Source organism: Peromyscus leucopus, chromosome 22, assembly GCF_004664715.2.
Source record: "Peromyscus leucopus breed LL Stock chromosome 22, UCI_PerLeu_2.1, whole genome shotgun sequence".
NCBI lineage: Eukaryota > Metazoa > Chordata > Mammalia > Rodentia > Cricetidae > Peromyscus > Peromyscus leucopus.
In genome coordinates this window covers 17,264,070-17,286,289 of record NC_051081.1, presented here as the reverse complement: position 1 = coordinate 17,286,289, position 22,220 = coordinate 17,264,070, and the positions used below count along the sequence as shown (strand labels likewise).

At 40.1% G+C, this 22,220-nt stretch overlaps 1 protein-coding gene across 4 annotated transcripts in view; it reads right to left on the bottom strand.

The window, feature by feature from the left end:
- Positions 1–22,220, bottom strand: part of Fbxo11 (F-box protein 11) — a 79,651-nt gene that overhangs the window by 17,549 nt on the left and 39,882 nt on the right. For 2 of the 4 annotated variants that reach the window (XM_028893008.2, XM_028893012.1), the window contains exons 2-11: positions 10,820–10,944; positions 10,617–10,698; positions 9,535–9,679; positions 7,090–7,219; positions 5,934–6,017; positions 5,561–5,693; positions 3,964–4,070; positions 3,770–3,881; positions 3,575–3,681; positions 3,360–3,497 (exon numbers count right to left, since the gene is read on the bottom strand). In XM_028893008.2, coding sequence (XP_028748841.1) covers positions 3,360–3,497; positions 3,575–3,681; positions 3,770–3,881; positions 3,964–4,070; positions 5,561–5,693; positions 5,934–6,017; positions 7,090–7,219; positions 9,535–9,679; positions 10,617–10,698; positions 10,820–10,927 — 1,146 coding nt within the window. In that variant the 5' untranslated portion in view covers positions 10,928–10,944. The remainder of the gene's footprint in view (positions 1–3,359; positions 3,498–3,574; positions 3,682–3,769; positions 3,882–3,963; positions 4,071–5,560; positions 5,694–5,933; positions 6,018–7,089; positions 7,220–9,534; positions 9,680–10,616; positions 10,699–10,819; positions 10,945–22,220) is intronic. The other 2 variants (XM_028892998.2, XM_037197967.1) reach the window with 1 other exon arrangement.

Genomic DNA, 22,220 nt, shown 5'->3' with positions numbered 1-22,220 from the left:
GAGGCAGAGGCAGGCGGATTTCTATGAGTTTAAGGGCCAGCCTGGTCTACAGAGTGAGTTTCGAGCCAGCCAGGGCTACTGAGGCCCTGTCTCAAAAAACCAAACCAAACAAAATCCCACAAAGATGATAGGATGAAGCTATAGTTGAAAAGTTTATTTTTTTTTTCAAAATAGGAGAGCTCAAACATACAACTAACAATGACAAACTCTGAAGTTGTAGCAAAACTTTTCATTAATCTTTCTATTTTCTTTTAAGCCAAAGTTTAGACAAACATTTTTTTTTAAAGTAAAAAATGGAAAATCTTTAGGGCTTTTGTATGTGTCAGGTAAATTAAGCACACACATGTGCAGGGGTAGTAAGCACATGTTTGCGTACAAATGTGTAGGCTAGAGTCACTATGGGTTTTTCCTCAATTTATGTCACGTTTTTACAGAAAAAAGATGTGTTTTGATTATGTGTATCAGTGTGGGGCATGTACACTTGAGTGCAGGTGCTCTTGGAAGACTGCAGCATTGGGTCTCTCTGGGTCTGGGAAGCCAGCTGTGAGAGCAGAATACACTCACCTCAGAGCCATCTCTCCAGCCCTCTCACTGAACTCAGAGTTCCCAGATTCGGACAGACTGGCTGCCCAGTGAGCCTCTGCATCCCCAGGACTGGGATTACAGGCAGTAATGCAGTGCACGGCTTTAGATGGGATCCAAACTCAAGCTTGTGCAGCATGCACTTTACACACTGAACCGGCTCCCCAGCCCTTAACATCTCTTGTGACTCATTTTAGGAAAGTAGGGATTTGAATTCTAGGAATGCAACAGACACAGAAAAGGATGGCTTCAAAAATGAACAATAAATATGAATGTATTTAAAGGTAAGTGACAGCCCAGGAGGTGGTTTCCATGTTTACTGTGATGGTCTTCAGAGCGCTATAGAAAAGTTACCTGGAATAGGATGTGGCCAACAATTATGAGCTGCCAACATGACAACAGAACTGGACTGGAGGAGCACAGCTCCAGAGGATTTTAGATTGTGTCACTGTATTCAAACAAACCCAAAGATACACTGCTTTTTTCCCTCACAAATTTGATTCTTTAGAAAACTTCTCATTAACCCTAATGGAACTATCAATCAATTTAAAATGCTGTTATAATACTTGTAAACCCAAATATGTAAACACCTCAAAACCCTGCCTACGGGGTATAAACTGTGGAGTAAATTACTAAAGTGAGCTTTAGTAACTATCACCATAGATACTTTATAAATGAGGAGCTTGTACTCAGGCTAATTTACCTTTGTAACTCTAATCATTTGTGAATGAGACACAAGTATTCATAAATATGATACTTGAATTGTATATACCTTCGGACACAGCCTGAAGGAAATACAGGCAAAACTATCAGCATACAGTTCCATTACAAAATGAAGAAGTCTATTTAGGACTTATTACCAATATGTCTCTCCAAGGGAGAACAACTTCCTAATAGTCTTGTTTCAATGTCCTTGGTATAATTATCCAAACCCCTCTCTCATCTGTCAGTAAAAGAGCTACATTATTCAGTAAAACTTTTCTCTCTTTTTCCAGTTAGGGAGCTGCTATGAGGCGCAGGCTGGCCTCGACGACGTGACCCTCCTGCTTCTTCCTCCTGAGTACTGACGTAGTGTGCCCCACTCTACCCTCCCCGTTCTACTTTTCTTTCTTTTCTTCCCAAGACAGGGTTTCTCTGTGTAACCCTGGTTGTCCTGGAACTTGCTGTAGGACAACCGTAGACCAGGCTGTCCTCGAACTCACAGAGATCAGCCTGCCTCTGCCTCCCAAGTGCTGGGATTAAAGGCGTGCGCCACCATGCCTGGCCTCTACTTTTATTTCTTATATACAGACTCCAGCCACACCTGAATTATAAGTGGATCAGTTTTCTCAGACTATAGTGGTAAAATGGGTAAACTGATCTAGGAATTTAGCTTCTGACCTAAACTCTTTAGGACTAATCAGCATTTGAAAAATGTCACTCATCATGGCTTAATTCATCTGGGATCTGTATTAGGGTTTCAGGTATAAGCAAAGACAATTTTTCTTTGCCATAGACAATATGTATCTATGAACCCCATGTTCTTAGGTAGTTTAATTAATACATAACAGTAATCAACTCTCAACACAGTCCTATCTGTCACCACTTTTCTCCAATTTCTCTGATGCCTACAATAACACAAAATGTTGGCAACGCTGCCTGAGCACCTGAAACTCACCTCAGAAACCAGACCCTAATCAAAAGAACATCTCAGTGAGTGTCTCTGTAAGCATCTGCCGCTGCTGTTGTCTATTGAACACAGCCTTGACCTGCTTGGAACTTGCTATACGGCCCAGGCTGCTCTTCAAACTCGTGGTGGTCCTCCTGCTTCCACAGTGTTGGGATTACAGGCATGTGCCATTACATCAGTCTGCTGTTAACACTATTTTGGAATAATGACCTTAGAGAACTCAAAAGTCAAGTCTAGAAAATTATGTAAAATAAAGAGCCAAATTTAGATGCTCAGTAATTTCTGCCTGTTTTAGAATTGATACCCTGTTATTTATATTGGCTGTGAATTTATGAAAGTTGAAAGATGGTTCTGTGGGTTTTTCTTCTTCGCTAGCTCTGTTCTCATGTATCCAAGGTTGGCCTTGACTCCAGAACCCCTGCTTCTGCCTTGGAAGGTTGGGTTGGGATGATGGGATATTGGTCGATGGTATACCCTGCCTAACAATTTTTTTTTTAGAAATAAAATGGAAACCAAATTAGCAGTGAGAGGCTGGGTAGAACCCTTGCCTACTACTACTACTACCCATGTCCCAGGTTTGACCCCAACACTGTTCCCTACAAACAAACAAACCTACACAATTGAGACTGTTTCCAAAGTAAACACATTACAGACAAGCTGTATTAGACTCACTCTGCTGGTGATCAAAACTGCTTTTCTTTGGCCTCATTTTTGGAAATTCTTACTGTACCTGATGTGGGCACAGAAATTCACATTCTCTCTCTCTCTCTCTCTCTCTCTCTCTCTCTCTTTCTCTCTCTCTCTCTCTCTCACACACACACACACACACACACTCAACAACAACAAAAAAACCCATAGGTTCCCATTTGCTTTTTACCTGCATTCAGACTTGAGAACTAACTACTGGATTAAACTTCAAAGAGCACATCAATTCTTGATGCACTCTATCACAAACATTTTTCTGGGCACATGAATTTATAGAATGAATACTGTATGACTTTAAGAATATAATGATACTCTTCAACTCAAATAATCTGATGAAAAATAATGCTGATGTATGAAATGTTAATTGGCAGAGCCAGCTTTTTATCTTAAAAATAAACCTTACCATGCCATGATCGAATGTGAACACACCAACATCACGTCCATGATGAATGTGATTCCGTCTAATAATTGGATTTCCATGATTTTTAACCCAAATCCCAGCTAATGCATTATTAGAAATTTCATTATCTTCATATATTCCCTACAACAATGAGAAACAAACATTAGTGCAGTTTCAAAAAAATTAATTAAAAAAAAAAGTCCAAACTACAAAAATACCTGTGCATGATCTGTTATATAAAGTCCAACATTTTCACAGTCACTGATGTTACAATGCTTGATAGTGGGACATGCTCCTTGACCACTAACACATACTGCAGAACCAACTATAAGAAAAATTATTTATTCATTAAAAAACCTACTGAGGGACAAGACAATGGCTCCATTTTATACAAAACATAAAGAAGCACAAACCTGTACATGTACTTCGGATGATACAGTGATCAATAATAGGGCTGCAGTTTACTGTGATCTCTAAGCAGTGGTGTGCATTGTGGTGCTGAGCAGATTTGTCATCAGGGTTGAACTGAAAAGGAGAAATTGTAATTGAAATAACAGCTACTTCATTACCTAATTCAAAAAATATTTCAAGATGAAAAATGTCTTACTCTTATTGTCATATATCCAACATAAGCATCTTCAGAACCTTCCATAAAAACAAAAGTTGAATCTCTAGTGTTTTCAATGATAACTTTGTCTGCAACTTTCCCAGGCGCTGTAGAAGACATTTGAAGCACACAGCTTTATTCTATCCAACCAGAGAGGTGTTTGTGCAGAGAACACCCCCCAGGGCAAGCCCTCAGTGTCTGGCTCAGGACAGCCTCAAACTCAAGGTCCTCCCAATTCCTTTTCCCAAGTGCTCAGGACACACCTACATCACCATGTCCAGCTGAGAGGGGACTTCAAACACACATATATGAATACATGAATTAAAAAGATATCAATATTAAGCAGCAAGACTAATAGTGATCTTTTAGTTATATGCTTCATTAGTATTTGTGACAAATAATCATATCTATTTGAGATACTGTTTGATTAACACTACACTCAAACTCATGTATAGTAATCCTTCTGGTAAGATTCAACTATAAACAGTGTAACTAGCAAATGCAGTGAATACTAAGAAATAAACAGTCACCACCAGGAGCAGCGGCAGAAGCAGCAGCCCAGGGGGAGAAAAGATCTCTTCTTTCAATTAATTTTCAATGGGAACCTCAGCTTTTAAAGTTCTAAGTTTAAAGCTAAAAGGAGCAAAGCTTCTCCCTTTTTGGGGGGTGGCAGTGCTATTGTTAGGGCTTGAACAGGTCCTCATACATGCTAGACAAACACTATACTCTCCACCCCACTCTTCTTTATGATGGAGATGGAGGGAAGCAGAGGGGTTAACGTGGTCTACCAACTGCATTCCCAAAAAAGGAAATCAAAGATGGAGTCAAATCTTGAAATAACTCATTAGTATTTTAAATAAAACCCTTATTGCATTTAGTGTTAGAAACTTGACCAGTACACAAAGCATTTAAAATCGATAATTTGTTTCTTTAAAAATCCAGCAATGGGTGCTAGAGATAGGGAGATGGCTCAGTGGTTAAAAGCCCTCGCAGGTGACTTGGGTCCAGGTCCCAGCACTCACATGGAGGCTCACACCCATTTCTAACTCTAGCTTCAGAGGACTGGATGGCCTCTTCTGACCTCTGCAGGCACCAGGTATGTACGTAGTACACATATACACATACATACAGGAACACACAACATAAAATAAATAAATCTAAATATGAAATAGCACAGCAATAAAAACATAAGCATTGGTGTTAGGGAGGTAACTCAGTGGTAGACACTTGCAGAATGAGTATACGCAAGGTCTGGAGTTTGAGCCCCAGGAGAAAACAAAACAAAAAACAAAAACAAAAACAAACAAACAAAAAATCCCCAAACAACCCAGCATGCTTGTTTTCAAAGGAAAAATTACATAACTATGTTTTCTCTTTCACTGAGTAACTGACAGCAAATGGAAGAACCAGTGACATCAAAACACACACATCTGTAACGCTAACCTTTCCTGCCTTCGTTTCCTGGCATATGGAGTATTCAAAGTATCTTCACTGCTGTGCTTTCCTACCATTAAGATATGTTAACAAAGGTAAAGTGGATTTTAAGTCACTAGCACTAAAACCCCAATACGTAAATTAAAGAATATGAACAAAATACCTGCACCAATCATAGTGATTGGAGATTCAATATATATCCATTCATCAGTATATATTCCAGAATGAACAAAGATAAGCCCATCAAAATGTGCTTCCTGTACTCCACCAAGGGCATCTTCAATAGTATCATAATACTAGAAAAAAATAAATAAAAGTATCAGTACAGAACAGCTGCTAGCATACAGAACAGAAAGTTACCATCTAAAGTCATAAAAATACAAACGAGATAGGACTGGGCCTGTTCGTAGTAGCGCAGAACAGATGTCTCTTACAATGGAACCGGGGACAAGGGGGGAGGTCAACAGAAACACATTCTATTTGAAAACACTGCAACAAAACCCCACATGCCAATTAAAAGATAAAAACAAACATACCAACATATTTTCTCTTCCTTTGTATCTTGCAGGGTTACTATAGAAATGTTCCGCAAATCCCGGCTTTACATGTGCACCTTTATACTAAGATGTCAAAAACAAGACAAACATTGTCTACTGTCATAGAAACAGAGCATTTTAAGTCAATGGACCAGTGTAACATTTACTAAATATAAAACAATTCTCAACTATCCCAACTAATTTTCAGTCATACAGTAGAATGAAGCTATTCATTACTACCTAGTAAGATGGGCCGACTTTCAATTTCACCACTACTATTATTTGGGGCTACAGAATTCTTTGAGATGGGAGCTGTCCCCTGAAGCAAAGGCTGTTCAGTTACATCTGAAACCTCTACCACACTTGATATCAAAGGTAAGTGCCCTCTTCTGCTCTGACAAAGCGTCTCAAGACGGCCACATGTTCCCTGACATCTGAGAAAACAATCACCCCTAGCTGGGAACCACTCAGAATGGACTGTAAGAAAATTGAAATATGAAGGGTGTGGTGTGATGTATGCCTTTAATCCCAGAACAAGTGGAGGTAGAGACAGGTGGATCTTTGAGAGTTCTAGGTCAGCCAGGATGACACAGCAAGACCCCAGTTAAAAAAACAAGTAACGTCTTATATGGAATTTTAAAATGACTGAAACCTACTAATCTATGTACAAATGTAAGCAGATACATTGGAATCATAACTGTTTATGCTACTGATGCTTTCTGCTGTTTACATTTTCTTCCCTTTGAGACAGTTACTATGTGACAGAGGCTGCCCTTCGATTTAGGATCCTTCTGCCTCAGCGTCCTGAGCACTGGGATTTCAGGTGTGGGCATGCACCACTGTGTCCAGTTCACAATCTATTCTTGAATACATTTATTTATTCAATTAAAAGCTCTAATGTATAGTGTGGGGGTATGTGTATGTGAGTGCAGTTGGCTCAGTAGTCCAGAAGAGGGCACCAGATCCCCTGGAGCTGGAGTTACAGGAAGCTGTGAGCTGCCTTAAGTGGGTACTAGGATTCAAACTCAGGTCCTTTAGAAAAGTAGTACATGCTCTAACTCCTGAACCATCTCTCTAGTTCTGGATTTATTTAATTTTTATAAAGAAATGTATTTAAAGATACATAACATAAATCTGTATTTTCTGTATTTCATACCAACTGCTGAAAACTCTCTTTCCATGGATTTGGATGTTCGTATTCTTCTGGATTAATCTGGTAGAATTTACCAGGTTCAGGATGCATCATAGGGCGGGTATATTCAAATACTTCCATATATAATCGTTTCCTGAAGGGAAAAAAGGAATTAAAAGATTAATAAAATATTAAATGTTATCTGAATGACCAAAATTTCAATAAGGACAGATGACTTAAATATCAAAATATAGAAATCAATTCTTGAGATGGTACTGGTGGCACAGGGCTTCTGTGTTGTCCAGGCTGGCTCCAAACTCCTGAGCTCAAGGGAACCTCCTGCCTTCTTACCCTTCTGAGTAGCTGGGACCACAGACGTGTACCACTGTGCAGACAAAATACCTTCCTTTTTTTCCCTTCAAGACAGGGTCTACTGTGTAGCCCTGGCTGTCCTGGAACTCACTCTGTAGACCAGGTTGGCCTGAACGAAAGATCCACCTGCCTCTGCCTCCCAAGTGCTGGGATTTAAAACATGTGCCACTACACCTAGCTAACAAAGTATAATTTAAAAAATTATTAATTTAAAAAAGCCGGCAGTGGTGACACATGCCTTTAATTCCAATACTCAGGAGGCAGAGGTAGGCAGATCTGTGTGAGTTCGAGGCCAGCCTGGTCTACAGAATGAGATCCAGGACAGCCAATGCTGCTACACAGGGAAATTCAGTCTCAAAACAACAAAAGAAGATCCTGCCTACACTCTCTCCTCCCCCACACCATAAAACACAGCATAAAAGATAGTACATAGCTTCAATGTATTCGTTATTGATGGTTTGATGTATTTTCCTTCCAGTCGTTTTATCTATAGATCATTTGTTTACTTTGATTAATCAGCATAAAGCATCTTTTTTTTAAGGGTTTTATAAATTTGATTTATTGTTGTGTGGGTTGGAGGGAGTGTGTACGTGCCATGTACACGTGGAGGTCAAAGACAATTTGTGGAAGCCAGTTCCCTCCTTCCACCACGTGGTTCTGGAGATCAAATGCAGCGGTGCGGCTTGGTGGTAAGCGCCTTCCTGTCTGCACCGTCTCATCAGCAGCTCGGGATAACAAACCTTACCCTGCTCAGTTCACTTTTTGTTTCGTATCCTTTCCTTTGGTTTTTCCTTCTTTCTTTTGGACAGAGTCACATGTAACCTCACTTTTCCTAGGTAGCTGGGGAACTGAGTCTCTTGCCTCTACCACTCAAGTGCTAAAATTAGTGGGGTGCACAACACCTGGCTTTTTCTAAAGTCAGAGTCACCGTTAGCGATTGATCTCAATCTTCCAACCGGACATTACACAGTTCACTCATTTCTTTCTTCTTGCAGAAGATGTGCTGGTGTGACTGACTAGCATGAGGTTTTTTTTTTTTTTTTGGTGGTTTTTCGAGACAGGGTTTCTTTGTGTAGCTTTGCACCTTTCCTGAAACTCACTTGGTAGCCCAGGCTGGCCTCGAACTCACAGAGATCCGCCTGCCTCTGCCTCCCGAGTGCTGGGATTATAGGCGTGCGCCACCACCGCCCGGCTAGCATGAGTTTTGTATGTGCACCAGAGTGGTGCTGGAACCCAACAAGGTCCTCTGAGGGGGGAGTGAGCATTGTAGCCCTTACCTCATTTCCTTACTGCTAGAAGGAAATGCCCTCCAATTCCCTACTCATTAACTACATGTTGTTAGGAAAAAGTGTGCAAAAGTGAAAAATTTTCATAGATAGAATGGCTGGGCCAAAGGGAATGTGTATTTAAAGTTTATAAATATAATCATTTTTCAGGTCTCTCTCTCTCTCTCTCTCACTAAACTATGGGATTTAAGGAACTATTTTAAATTACACTTGGATTCCTTCCCCCCCTTTTTCAGTTTTTGACACAGTTTTCCCATGTAGCCCTGGCTGTCCTGGAACTCTCTCTGTAGACCAGGCTGGCCAGGCAGTGGTAGCTCATGCCTTTAATCCCAGCACTCAGGAGGCAGAGGCAGGCAGATCTCTGTGAGCATCTTTCCTGACCCTGGACTTAAGTCTATACCAAAATATCTTTGTTAAACCCTAACTGCTTCATTAAAGGGGAAAAAAGGTAAAATGAAATGAGTTAGGTATGGTGGCATATACCTGCATCCCAGGCTGGAAGAGGAGGACCAGGAGTTCAAGGGCAGCCTCAGCTACACAAGATTCTGTCTTCAACACCCCACCAGACTCCACAAATAAAACGTTTCCTTCCAAATCACTCAACTGTTATCAACTTGTAAATAGCAGAAACAATTTGATTTACTGGTCTATAAATATTTCTTGGATTGACAAGTCACATTTACGATATTCAGGTAACAGAATTTACAAACATTTTAATTTTAACTACTTAGCTGTAACTAGAAATTTACACTTATACTTGTCATTTTAGGTATCACATACTATATTTCAAGATAACAAGGTGTTCACTTACCACAAAATTGGATCATTAGCAAGTTCACTGAAGCGTTTACACACACAAGCGGCTCTACAAAGATCCTGTTCCAGCAAATAAGAGAAGATTTTTAAAACTACTTCATCTGGCAGTTTCTCCTGAAGATACTGTTCAGCAGGTGCTGCTAAAAAGAGATTAACAAACAAAACGTAAACAATTCATTATCAAGCAATGGCTTCCTCATCAAAGAATATTTTAATCTAACAAATAGCTTGTATTTTTTGATTGAGTTATATTTTCCTTTTATCTTACATATATGTACACACACACAAACACACACATACACAATGGTTTTTGTTTGTTTTATGTTAAAGGCAGTCTTGAAAAATTTCCTAGGCTGGCCTTGAACTCACTAACTTAGGCATGCACTTAATTTTCCAACCCTCCAACACCACACATGCCCTTATTAGCCTCCGAAGTAGCTTGGGTTTATGGCTATACCACTTGGCCTGGCTATAAAAAAAAAAAAAAGTACTTTTATATACAAATAAGACAGGGGCTGGAGAGATGGCGTAGCATTTAAGAGTTGGTACTGCTCTTGCAGAGGACCCATGTTTGCTTCTCAGCACCCATAACCAGAAGCTCACAACTCCTGCAAATCCAGCTCCAGGAAATCTGATGCCTTCTTCTAGCCTATTCAGGCAATTTTAATACCCTCCCCACAGAAACACACACACCCATAATTAAAAATAAAAAAAAATAAACCTTAAAAAAAAGTCAGAAAGAGGGAAAGGTTAGGGTCCTAGTATATTTTTAATAGTAGCTACTCTTAACATATTCAGATAATATTTAATTTAAATTTTTCGCATCAAATTTATTCATTCATTCACCCATTCATTCATTCATTCATTCACCCATTCATTCATTCATGTATGTCTCTTATGTAGCCTTGGCTGTCCTGGAAACCTCTATGTAGACCAGGATGGCTTTGAACTCACAGTGATCCACCTGCTTCTGCCTCTTGAGTGCTGGAATTAAGGGCATGTGCCACTATTTGTGGGCTCAAACGTAAGTTTTTAAAACTCACTGTTTCTTACTCCTTAGCTTTCCATTCAAAATACCTGATAGATCTTGTGACTTCCCAGACACTCTTGCACGCTTTGCTCGATGACCAAAGTTTTCTGTAGTTGAAGTTGAGGCACCCTTCAAAACCAGAGAGAAAATTCATCAATCAAATATTTCTATACTATATAATTACCTCTCAAAAACTGTGCTCCCCTCCCCCCCAATTCTCTCATTACAAAAACCATTACAATGAACTGACCTCCATACTGTTCTTTGTAGGACACGCTGTTCTTTTTGGCAAAAGAGTTTTTCTACGAAGTTGGTATGGACTATTTTGTGCACCAGGACCTGATTCTTCTGCAACCATATCTGCAGGAACATCATCTGTAAAAGATAAAAGAAAAATGATACCCATCTTTTTAATAAAAATTTCAGGGGCTGGGGAAATGGCTCAGTGGTCAGGAGCACTGACTGCTCTTCCAGAGGACCCAGGTTCAATTCCCAGTACCCACATGGCAGCTTACAAGACAGCTGTAAAATAAAATAAAAGTTGAATAAATAATTTAAAAAAATTCAAATTTGGCAAGAGAAAAGAGCAACCCAATTTTTGTGGAATTCCAGCCAATTGGATGACTATCTGACAGATGTTAGACATCTTATAAAGCTTGGAATACACTAAAAAAGAAAGGGAAAGGAAGTGAAGAGACACCTAGTCAAGGAGAGGAGCAAGATCGAACAGTGAGGTGAGGTCAGCAGACTGGCATGGGTGCCATCACAAAGCAGAGACGGGGAGGTGTCACCTCTGAAAGGAGGTAGGCCAGTAGGGTGGGAAGGATACCCCCAGAGGGTGGTCCGAGATCTGGTGCTAGAGATTAAGAACATGAAATCTGCCAGGAGAGGGAAGGGAGAGGCTGAGTCTCACACAGCGGAGGTGATGGCAGAGATGGATTACATGTAACAACACAGTGACATGATAGCCAAATATAGGATAATGGAAGCCATATTTCTGTTCAACGAAACAGCTATAAATACAAAAACAGAAAGCACGGGTAAGCCCTTTGATAAGGTTAAGACTGGAGTTAAAGGTATAAAGTGTGAACTCATGATTTTCAACCACAGATATAGAAATACAGATGTAAATATTTAGATGTTCGTGGAAAATGTGCTTATCATCCTTAGCTCTCTCCACATCTGAGAATACGAAGCTTCTCAAAGTAATGAGCATGACTAATATATGGATCTTGCTTCTGAATAACATTTTTAATAAAAGGAAGTTTTCATACTCAGTGGAAAAATGATAGATCCCAGGGCTCGGGCAGGAAAAGTACAAAATAAGCCTAGAATATCTCGTGGCAGAACGAAAGTACTCAAGAATGACAAGGTCATATAAAGTAAGGTAGAAGTGAGTTTGAAAAGGCAAAATTATGCTGGAGCATGGAAAGTAGTAACCAAAGCAAAGGCATACTCCACAAATTGACACTGATATAAATACACTGAAGAGTATGATGACAAGTACTTAAAGTTATCCCTAGAGATTAAGGAGGGAAACAGGATGCCAACTGTGTTGAGAGCTCCAAGTTAACGTCATTAAGAAGACAAATCGAAACTGCCCCACCCAATAGCATCTAACAGAATTTCTATGATATCCTTTAAAAGATGCATAACATGAATTATGAAGAATCAAACAAGCCCAAATTTGTTCTACGAAGTAAAATGGTTTCTGTTAAAACAGAACAAAAAGGTTGTTCCGTAGGATTCGAAGAGAAAGGACAACTCAATGCAACCCATGGCTCTTGTGCGAAGAACACAACCTTCCCACCCCCACCAACTACTGAAACCTGGAAACCTAGAGACTGGAAAGCAGGATGCGTTTGTGTTACTCCATACTTCTTTAGGAGAGTCTTGTTTGTAGGACACAGATACTCACTAGGTAGGATATAAAAAGGTGATTTAACGTTTAAAGGACTGGGGACCTCTCTACAGCTCATTCTCTAAGTTTGGATTAAAAAAAAAAATCTTAAAAATTTCAATCCAAACAAGTCAAAACAAGATAGACGGGAAAAAATGACTGCAATACATTACAAAGGGGCAATTTGTTCACAAGTCAATACATGATTTATGATGGTACACAATCACGTGGTAGTACATAAGATGTAGACAGACAGTTCTAAACTAAGGAAATACAAATAAAAACAACAGTAAGAGATGGGCGGTGGTAGCGCATGCCTTTAATCCCAGCACTTGGGAGGCAGAGCCAGGCAGATCTCTGTGAGTTTGAGGCCAGCCTGGGCTACAGAGCGAGAGCCAGGACAGGCTCCAAAGCTATACAGAGAACCCCTGCCTCAAAAAAAACAAAAAAACAAAAACAAAAAAAAAAGTAAGATAAATGAATAAATATAACACATGGGCACGTGCGCGCACGCGCGCGCGCGTACACACACACATACAGAATTTCAAGACAGGGTTTCTCTGTGTAGTCCAGGCTGGCCTTGAACTCAGAGATCCACCTGCCTCTGCCTAAAGACGTGCTTCTGCCACCACCCGGCTGATAATTTTTGTTTATCTACCACATTACCAAAAACACAAAAGACAATTTGCATACTAGAGTCATCAAGGCTAAGAGGAAAGACTCTTCACTGCTTTCCGAAGGCAGTGTGGCACACTGTAACTTAGCTGTCCATTTCTGACAGCTGACCCTGCAGCTGTCATCATGCCCAGCAAAGCAGGAGCGTGTACCAAGACAGTCACCACAGTAGCTGTCCTACTGTAGGCCAGCTCACGATGGACTAATGTGTGGCTGCTACAAACATAAAGAGATTCTATACAGTGTGATGAAGCACTACCCCTAATGTACAAGTTGGCATACAAATCAGGGCTGCCAGCACTTGGGGGAGAGGAGACAGAGGCAGGCAGATCTGAGTTCAAAGCCAGCCTGGTATAAAAGAGTGAATTCCAGGACAGCTAGGGCTACACAGAGAAACCCTGTTTGAAAAAAAAAACAAACAAAAAACTCAAAGCAAAAAACAAACAAATCAGAGCTGGGGACTGTAGCTTAGTAAAAGAGTGTCTATTATGTACAAGGCCCAAACTGCAAAACACAGACTAAACAATTAAAAAAACAAACAACCAAACATAAACCCTGTACATGTATGTACATGTGGAACTTGTTCAGGGAACACACATACTCTCCATGGGACAAGGAGTCAACTTGAAGAGGCTCTTACTGGCTAAAGAAAAGATGTGACTGGAGCGATGATGGCTCAGTGGTTAAGAGCACTGGCTGCTCTTCCAGAGGACACAGGTTCAATTCCTAGCACCTACATGGGGTTCACAACTCCAGTTTCAGGTGATCTGGCACCTTCTGGCTTTTTCAGGCACTAGGCATGCATGTGGTGCACAGACATACATGCAGACAAAATACATTTATAAAATAAAACACTCGTTCTTCCTGGCTTAACCTGAACCATCAAATGACCAACAGACAAAAAATGGCTCCCCTACAGACACACACTCCAGAAGAAAATAATAAAACTGCAGAATCACTACTTTGCAATTTCTTAATGTTAACAGACTTAGACATTGAACATCAATCATCCCTAGTATAACTAAAAGAGAAACTAGATTTTATATTTCCTCCAGAAAGAATAGAAGTCTGGGAAAGAGCACCAAAATGAGCTGAAAGCTTAGCTGTTATTATTTCACTTAAACATTGTTTTTAGCTGGGTATCAGGCACATGCTTATTACCTCAGCATGCAGGAGGCTAAAGCTAGAAGATCAAGAGTTTGAGGCTTCTCTGGGATACAGATGTGGTTTCTGTTGTTTTTGTTTCTGTTTTTTGAGACAGGGTTCTCTGTGTGGTCCTAGCTGGCCTGGAACTCACTTTGTAGATGAGGCTGGCCTTGAACACAGAGATCCACCTGCCTCTGCTTCCCAAGTACTGGGATTAAAGGTGTGTGCCACCACTGCCCAGCAAAGTGTTCTTTTAACACTATTTTCAAATAAAACTCTGAAAACCAAGTTTTGCATTGGAGTCAGAAAATACAGCATGTGACTTACTAGGTATGTGTGGAGCTATTCTTTTGTGCTTTAGTGTGGTTAGTTTATCTGTGTCTAAAAGGAACATGTATAGTCTTTTGTCTTTTAAACAAGCTTTCATACATATCAGGCAGGAACTCTCCAACCCCTAGAGCCTACATTTTAGAGTACAATATAGTTACATTTTACAATACAATCTTAAAATCTCTAAAAAGCAAGTTTTTAATATGTTGTTTAAATAGTCTATCTGTCCTTTCTTGTGAGTAGAACTAATATGGTTATCTACTGGCTTCAGAAAGAAAAATGCTAAAATCTCCCATTGCATCACTAGGTAATCTATTTAACCTATAAACCTTTATTTTATATACTCCAAGATGTTAACTGGATACAGATCAGGCTTACTAATTCCTGGTGAATTATTCAACTTATCATTATGTGAGAGCTCTCTTTATTCTTTTCATAAAAATACAGACAAGCATCCTCATATAAGGATCGTCTTAGGCAACACCACCACCACAGGGTTGTGTTATGTAGCCACATATCCTGGGAACTAGTGATGTAGACCAGGTTGGCCTCAAACTTGGGATGACCCTCCCACCCATTCCTCCTTGTGGTTAAAGGCATACACTATCAACCTAAATTTTTGAAAGTTGATTTGGCTTACCTTTCCACGCTGGTCTGTTAAAACTTTCATCATATTTTATTTACTTTAACCTCTTAGAATACTTATTTTTTGTTTGATTTTGTTTCTTATTGTATGTGAATTCACAGGCCAACTTTCAGGAGGAGTTGTCCCGTCCCCCATGAGTCCCTGCGCCCATGTCAGGCTTGTGCACCTAGTCCTGCGCCATCTCACTCTCCTGATCACTTCATAAACGCTTTCTATTGGCTTTAAGTTCTCTCTGTCACTGAGTTTGTTCTTGAGTGTTGGCCTAGTAGGTTCTTTTTCTAGTCACTATCAACAATTAGGGATGTTTTCAATTTCTAAGCCAAATATCTGGGTCTGTGCAAGCTGTTTTAAAAAGTCCCAATGTCACACTTAAAAATACTTTATGTGTATGAAATGTTTTACTTGCATGAACGTATGTGCACCACGTGCATGTCTGGTGCCTATGGAAGTCAGAAGGCAGCTTTGGATACCATGGAACTGGATACGGCTGTGAGCTTGGAATTGAACCCAGGCTCTCTTCAAGAGCAGCAAGTCGGCTTAACCCCACGTGTGTACTAGAGTTCTACCTGAGTTCCACAGCATGGACAGCCAGGACCACACAAGACCCTGTGCTATCATACCGGAGCACTCTCTCCTACTCATTGCCTTGGGGTCCTCTCATTTCCAGCACCCATGACTCCCCTCCTCCTTCCTTGGGGTTCAGCTACAGTTCTGTGACGTCACTCTGCTACGTTTGCAGTCTATGCACACACTGGACTAGTATTTCTATCAGCCTAGTTTAGTCATGCTTCAGAGTAATGTTCTGAACACTCAAAATACAGTATCATGCTGTGGGATATCTTTCTGTATGCTGTGAATATGTGATGCTCTGATTGGTTGATAAATAAAGCTTGCATTGGCCTATGGGGGGGCAGGATGGAGCCAGGTGGGAAAATCCTAGAGAGACAGTGGGAGGAGAAAGGAGAGGAAGGAGACACTGCCAGCCACTGGCAGGAGAAACGAGATGGGAAAATATCATTAAGCCACGGCTGCCTGGCAACTTATAGATGAATAGAAATGGATTAATTTAAGATATAAGTGTTGGCTAGCAAGAAGCTTGAGCCCTAGGCCATCCAGTTGTAACTGATGGAAGCCTCTGTGTGTTTACTTGGTCTGAGCAGCTGCAGGACTGGGAGGGACACAGGAAAACTTCCAGCTACAGTACCAACTTTGTTTGCTAGTCATCAATGCCTCTCTATTTTGTCTTTGAAGGATCATGTACATCTTCCTTACTATAGTATAGGTACTGTGGTGGTTTGAATAAGATTACCACCAGAGGCTCATATATTTGACTGCTTAGTCACCAGGGAGAAGAACTCTTTGATAGGATTAGAAGGATTAGGAGGTGTGGCCTTCTTGGAGGAAGTGCGTCACTGGGAGTGGGCTTTGAGAGCTCAAAAGCCAGGCCAAGTGCATCTCTCACTCGGCTTGCAGATCAGGATGCAGTTCTCAGCTGCTTCTCCAGTATCACATCTGCATGACACCATGCTCCCCACTATGATGATAACTGGCTAACCCTCTGAAACCATAAGCAAATGCCCAATTAAATGCTTTCTTTTCTACGAATTGCCTTGGAACCAGGTGTGGTGGTGAGTCTTTGATCCCAGCACTTGGGAGGCAGAGGCAGGCAGATCTTTGAGCTTGAGGCCAGCCTGGTCTACAGAGTGAGTTCCAGAATAGCTAGGGATCCACAGAGAAACCCTGTCTTGAAAATAAAACAAAACAAAACAACCAAAAACAAAGAAGTTGCCTTGATGATGTTTTTCTTCACAGCAATACAACAGTGACTAAGACAGTTGCCTTAATTATTTTTACCTTTGCTATATCATATTTTAACAAAATTATAACCTCTGAGGGTTATACCTGCACTGTTTCAGCTTGGAACCTATAAAGACTCAGTAATTGTTGATTCCTCTCCATAGAGAATACTTAATTTCCACAACTAATGAGAACTATAATGATCTTTACTGAAGAATGAACAGATAGGAACTGACTTAACTTTTTGTTTTTCCAGATTTACAATTTTTTTAACATTATTTTTTCTTTCCTAAAATGATAGAGAAGCATTCCCCAAGACAGATCTGGCATACAAGAATAGATAAAATGATTTATTATATAAATAAGCAAAACAATATATAAAGCCAATGATTATGGTCCAAATACCGAGTTAGGGCTTTGCTATGTAACCCTCCACTTAGATATACATGTAATCTCAAAAGTAAGAATAGCAACAAAAGGTTAATATGCAATTCAACAGAAAGCTACATATACATATATAATATATATACACACATGTAATCAAAATTTATTTTTACATTTCTAGACTTTTCTTCAAATCATATATATATATGTATGTTCTAGAATTTTCACTATGAATTGGAACCACTAAGATAAGGAAGGCTCTCAGAAAATAAATAGGTTTCTTAATTTAAAAGTAAATATTTTAACAACTTTATAATCAAGTAGCAATGAAAATGTATTAGGATGCAAGTAACAATCTGGTGTCTATCCAGCCTGAGGCTAGAACATGTTTGTTTTTTTATATATATTTGTGGCCATCTCAAAGGTCTGCAGAGTGTAGTTTATGGAGATTAATATACAGGAGTCATCCCCTGCGCGTGCGCGCGCGCACGCACACACACACACACACACACTACTTACAGAGACCCAGACTGGACGGCAGCAGTGAGGGCTGTGCTGCTAACAACCGTGTGTTTAGAACAGCTCCGAGTCTCACAGTGCAAAGCACTACCACCTGACAACTGTTTCTAACACAGTTGGGAAACACTACTGCTTTTTTCCAATTAAAACTATCCATGAATACATTGAAATCAAGAGAACACTTATTTTAAATATTCTTTAATTTAAATATTTTTACCTAAAGCAGAGGTATTTTAAGATAGAGAATCCAAAAATAAGTATGTTAAGTCTGTTTTAAAAAGTTTGACCTGCCGTACAATGTAATCAGATCCTGGTTACACTTAGGCTACAAATTCTCAACATTTAACCATTTGATACAATGCTACATGACACCCTGCAGTAATATATTTATTTATATAAACGGGTACATATGTCTATTAAATTTCACCATCATGTAACTGTAGGGATTAGCTTAACCCTTCTTTAAAAAAAAGAAAGATAAAAACACACACTTTGGCTACTCAAAAAGATAAATCACTGGCTACTTTCTATCAACTTAGAGCCACCCAGTCTTTGCTGTTATGACTATCAGAAACCCAGTGAGGATTCATTTCTCCTGCAGACGTTTACAACTTTCTGTGGTGAAGTGCACAGCAGAAAGCATGGTTAACTAACAAATCTTTGCTGAACGAGTGGAAGAAGGAACGGCTGTGCCATGCCTGGTGCTAGCTATAGTGAGACAGCAGCCAGACCTACGGCGTGACAAGTGTGTGCTACCAAAGAAGCTGCGGCTGCGGCTGCATTTTGTCAACCTGAGGATGCACTGCAGCATGCCTGCAGTCAGAAAGCACAACATTGATGTTTCACATATGATGTGCCATCCACTTCATGAGAAAACTGCATCATAAGTGATAAAGAGTATTTTTGCTAAATGGACTAGTCTTATTATTTTTATGTCAAAATTACTGGTAGTGTCTATAAAGAAAATCTCTGTTCCAGAACTGATTAAATTTTATAGCTTTAAATTGAAAAATAAAATCTCTCAATTTTTGACAACTACCAATCCAAGTTTACATTTCCTTGGGAACAACTTAGCTCTTCCCTGTTACAAACCACAACCTGTGTTCTCAAGACATTTTTCTTAGGCTTTGAGGGAGAAGAGTGTAAAACAGCCCCTTCTCTTTGTAAAATGAACATCATAAAAATTCTTGGATTTATCTTTATTTCTTAGTGTGTGCCTATGTGAATGCAGGTATGAATGCATGCCAGGTGTGGAGGTCAGAGGAAAACTTTTTTGAGAACTGGTTCCCTCCTTCTAATGTGGGTTCCAGGGACTGAACTCAAACTATCAGGCTTCCTTCCGTGGTAAGTATTTTAACCTGCCAAGCCTTCTTCTTCTTTTTTTTTTTTTTTTTTGGTTTTTCGAGACAGGGTTTCTCTGTGTAGCTTTGCGCCTTTCCTGGAACTCACTTGGTAGCCCAGGCTGGCCTCGGACTCACAGAGATCCGCCTGCCTCTGCCTCCCGAGTGCTGGGATTAAAGGCGTGCGCCACCACCGGCTGCCAAGCCTTCTTGCAAGCCTAAAATTCTTTCAAAATAGGTTTCTTCTCCTTTCATACTGTTCATTCAGTTTTGAATCTTCATCATCCCCAACTGTCAACATTCATAAATATATTCCTATTCTATTGAACAAGAAAGCATTTTTAAAGTTAGTGACTTTTCTAAGGTTGTTTTGAGACAATGTCTCATTATGTAGCCTAGGCTGGCCTGGAACTCACAGAATTCCTCCTGTCTCTGCTTCCTTAGTGCTGAGATTAAAGGTGCAAACCACCATGTCCGGCAACTTGTGTACATTTTAATTGTGTACATTTTAATTATCTCCAAGTTCAATACTAACTAGTTAACAAGGTAATTGAAAGCAGTGTTATAGCTGTGTGGAAGCTGATGTGACTAAGTATCAAATTTATCATTATTGACCATTGCTCCAAATTAACAATGAGCTCAATCTTAGCATACAGCTTAAGGGAAAAAGTTAGCCTGTCCCTAATTTTATTTCCACATTAAGTTCAGAAATTTCTAGAAATGATCTTTTATTGGTTTGTATTTACTGGAGAAAGAATAACCAAGAGCAGCAAAGTAGGAAGAGCAAGAAGATGAGACTAAGGCCGTTTCTTTTATTGTTTTTAAGATTTATTAAGTGTATGTGTGGGTGTTTGGTATGTACGCTACCTATAGAGATCAGAAAAGGTTGGGGAGCCCTGAAATTGGAGGTACACATGGTTATGAAGGATGTGGTTGCTAGGAACAGAACTCAGATCCTCTTCATGAACAACAAATGCTCTTGAGCACTGAGCCATCTGTCTGGCTCCTATTTTACTCTTTTTTTTTTTTTTTTCCGAGACAGGGTTTCTCTGTGTAGCTTTGCGCCTTTCCTGGATCTCGCTTTGGAGACCAGGCTGGCCTCGAACTCACAGAGATCCACCTGGCTCTGCCTCCCAAGTGCTGGGATTAAAGGCGTGCGCCACCACCGCCCAGCTCCTATTTTACTCTTACAAGCATTAACTCTTTACCCCAGGCTGGAGAGAGGGCTTGGCAGTTAACAGCACTTGCTGTTCTTACAGAGGACCCAGATTTGATTCCCAGCACCCACACCGCAGCTCACAAGCATCTGTAACTCCAGATCCTCCTTTTGGCCTCCTTGAGACCAGGCACACACACAAGTGGTACAAAGAAATATATCACCTCTGCTTTGTGAAGTCACTAAGACAACTACTTTATTTGGAAGAAGGAAAGCGAATGGGAAGAGGCATGATTAGTTCTTCTTTCCATAGTATTATAGTAAACCGTTAACTATAGAACAATGTCTAGTAATGTTTCTACAAATGACACAAAACAAAACCCAAAACACCAGTTACCCCTAGCAAGCCAGTCATGGGAGCACAAGCCACACTCTTCAGCACTCAGATAACTAAGGCAGGAAGACAATCAGTTCGTGACCAGCTGAGGTTTTACAGCTTATATTGCTAACTAAGGCACTATCTAAATACAAATTGTTTGTACTAGTATAATTAAGTATACTTGTTACCAGTATTTTAGAGGCTTGTAGAAAATACAATGCAGTGGGACACACACCTTTTCATCATTCTCTAGAGAGGGAGTTGTTCCTTAGATATTTCCATTCAGTAAGAGTATCAACACTAAGTGGGGACAGTACAGTACGATGTAAAGAGACAAGAGTCCCAGAAGACTGGCTTCTGGTTAGCATTCAGTATCAGCCCTGTTCTGTTCACAAAGTGCCGTGTGTGTGTGTGTGTGTGTGTGTGTGTGTGTGTGTGTGTGTGTGTGTGTACACACACACACACACACACACACATATATGATAGACGGAATGGCTTCTCTAGTCTTTTAAATTATTTTTTAAAAATGTGTGACCTGTCTCTCACTGACCTTGAAGCTCCCCGGCTGGCCAGTAAGTCTGGGGTCCCCATCTCTGCCTCTCCAATACTGGGCTTACAGATACATGCTGCTGGGCCTAGTTGATTGGTATGGCCACTGAAGATCTGAACTTGGTCTTCATGCTTACATGGTAAAGTACTTTAACCAACCAAGGCGCCTCCCTGGCCTCAGTTTCTCTCTTTTAAACTTCAACTTCCTTTACTGACTTTCAGTTCATCTACAAAATGGAGATAAGTAAGCAGACCAGCAAGACAGCTCATTAGTGATGGGACTCACTGTACAAGGCTGACAACCCGAGTTGAATGCCCGGAGCCCAGGATGGAAGAACTACTGAAAGATGCCCTGACCACTTGCACACACCTACTCACTCACATACATCACACACCACAAATCATCTGAAATTTTAAAAAATGGACACATGTCATGGTTGTCCACCTTAGGATTTACTGCGATGACAGACAACAGCTAGCACCTGAGGAAGACAACATCTCAGTATCAGCTATTAGCATAACTGAGATGAGACACAAAGTTACAAAATTATTTCAAATCCCAGGTAAAAAAATTAAAAAAAAAAAAAAAGTACTCCATCTAATATTTGGAAAATTCTATGGGGCAGAAGTAATGTTTACAAAATACATCTCATGATAGGTCTCAAAGAGCAAAATTTATAGTTAAATTCATAAAGACCAAGGGCTGACTACAGGTAAAAACAAACACTGTCTCCTTTAACTCCAGCAGGCATTTTGTAAGGTTGTAGCATAGTCAACAACTTAAGGCATTTGGTAAAGCTGTAAAAAGGTCAACAATGTTGCCAGTTAGT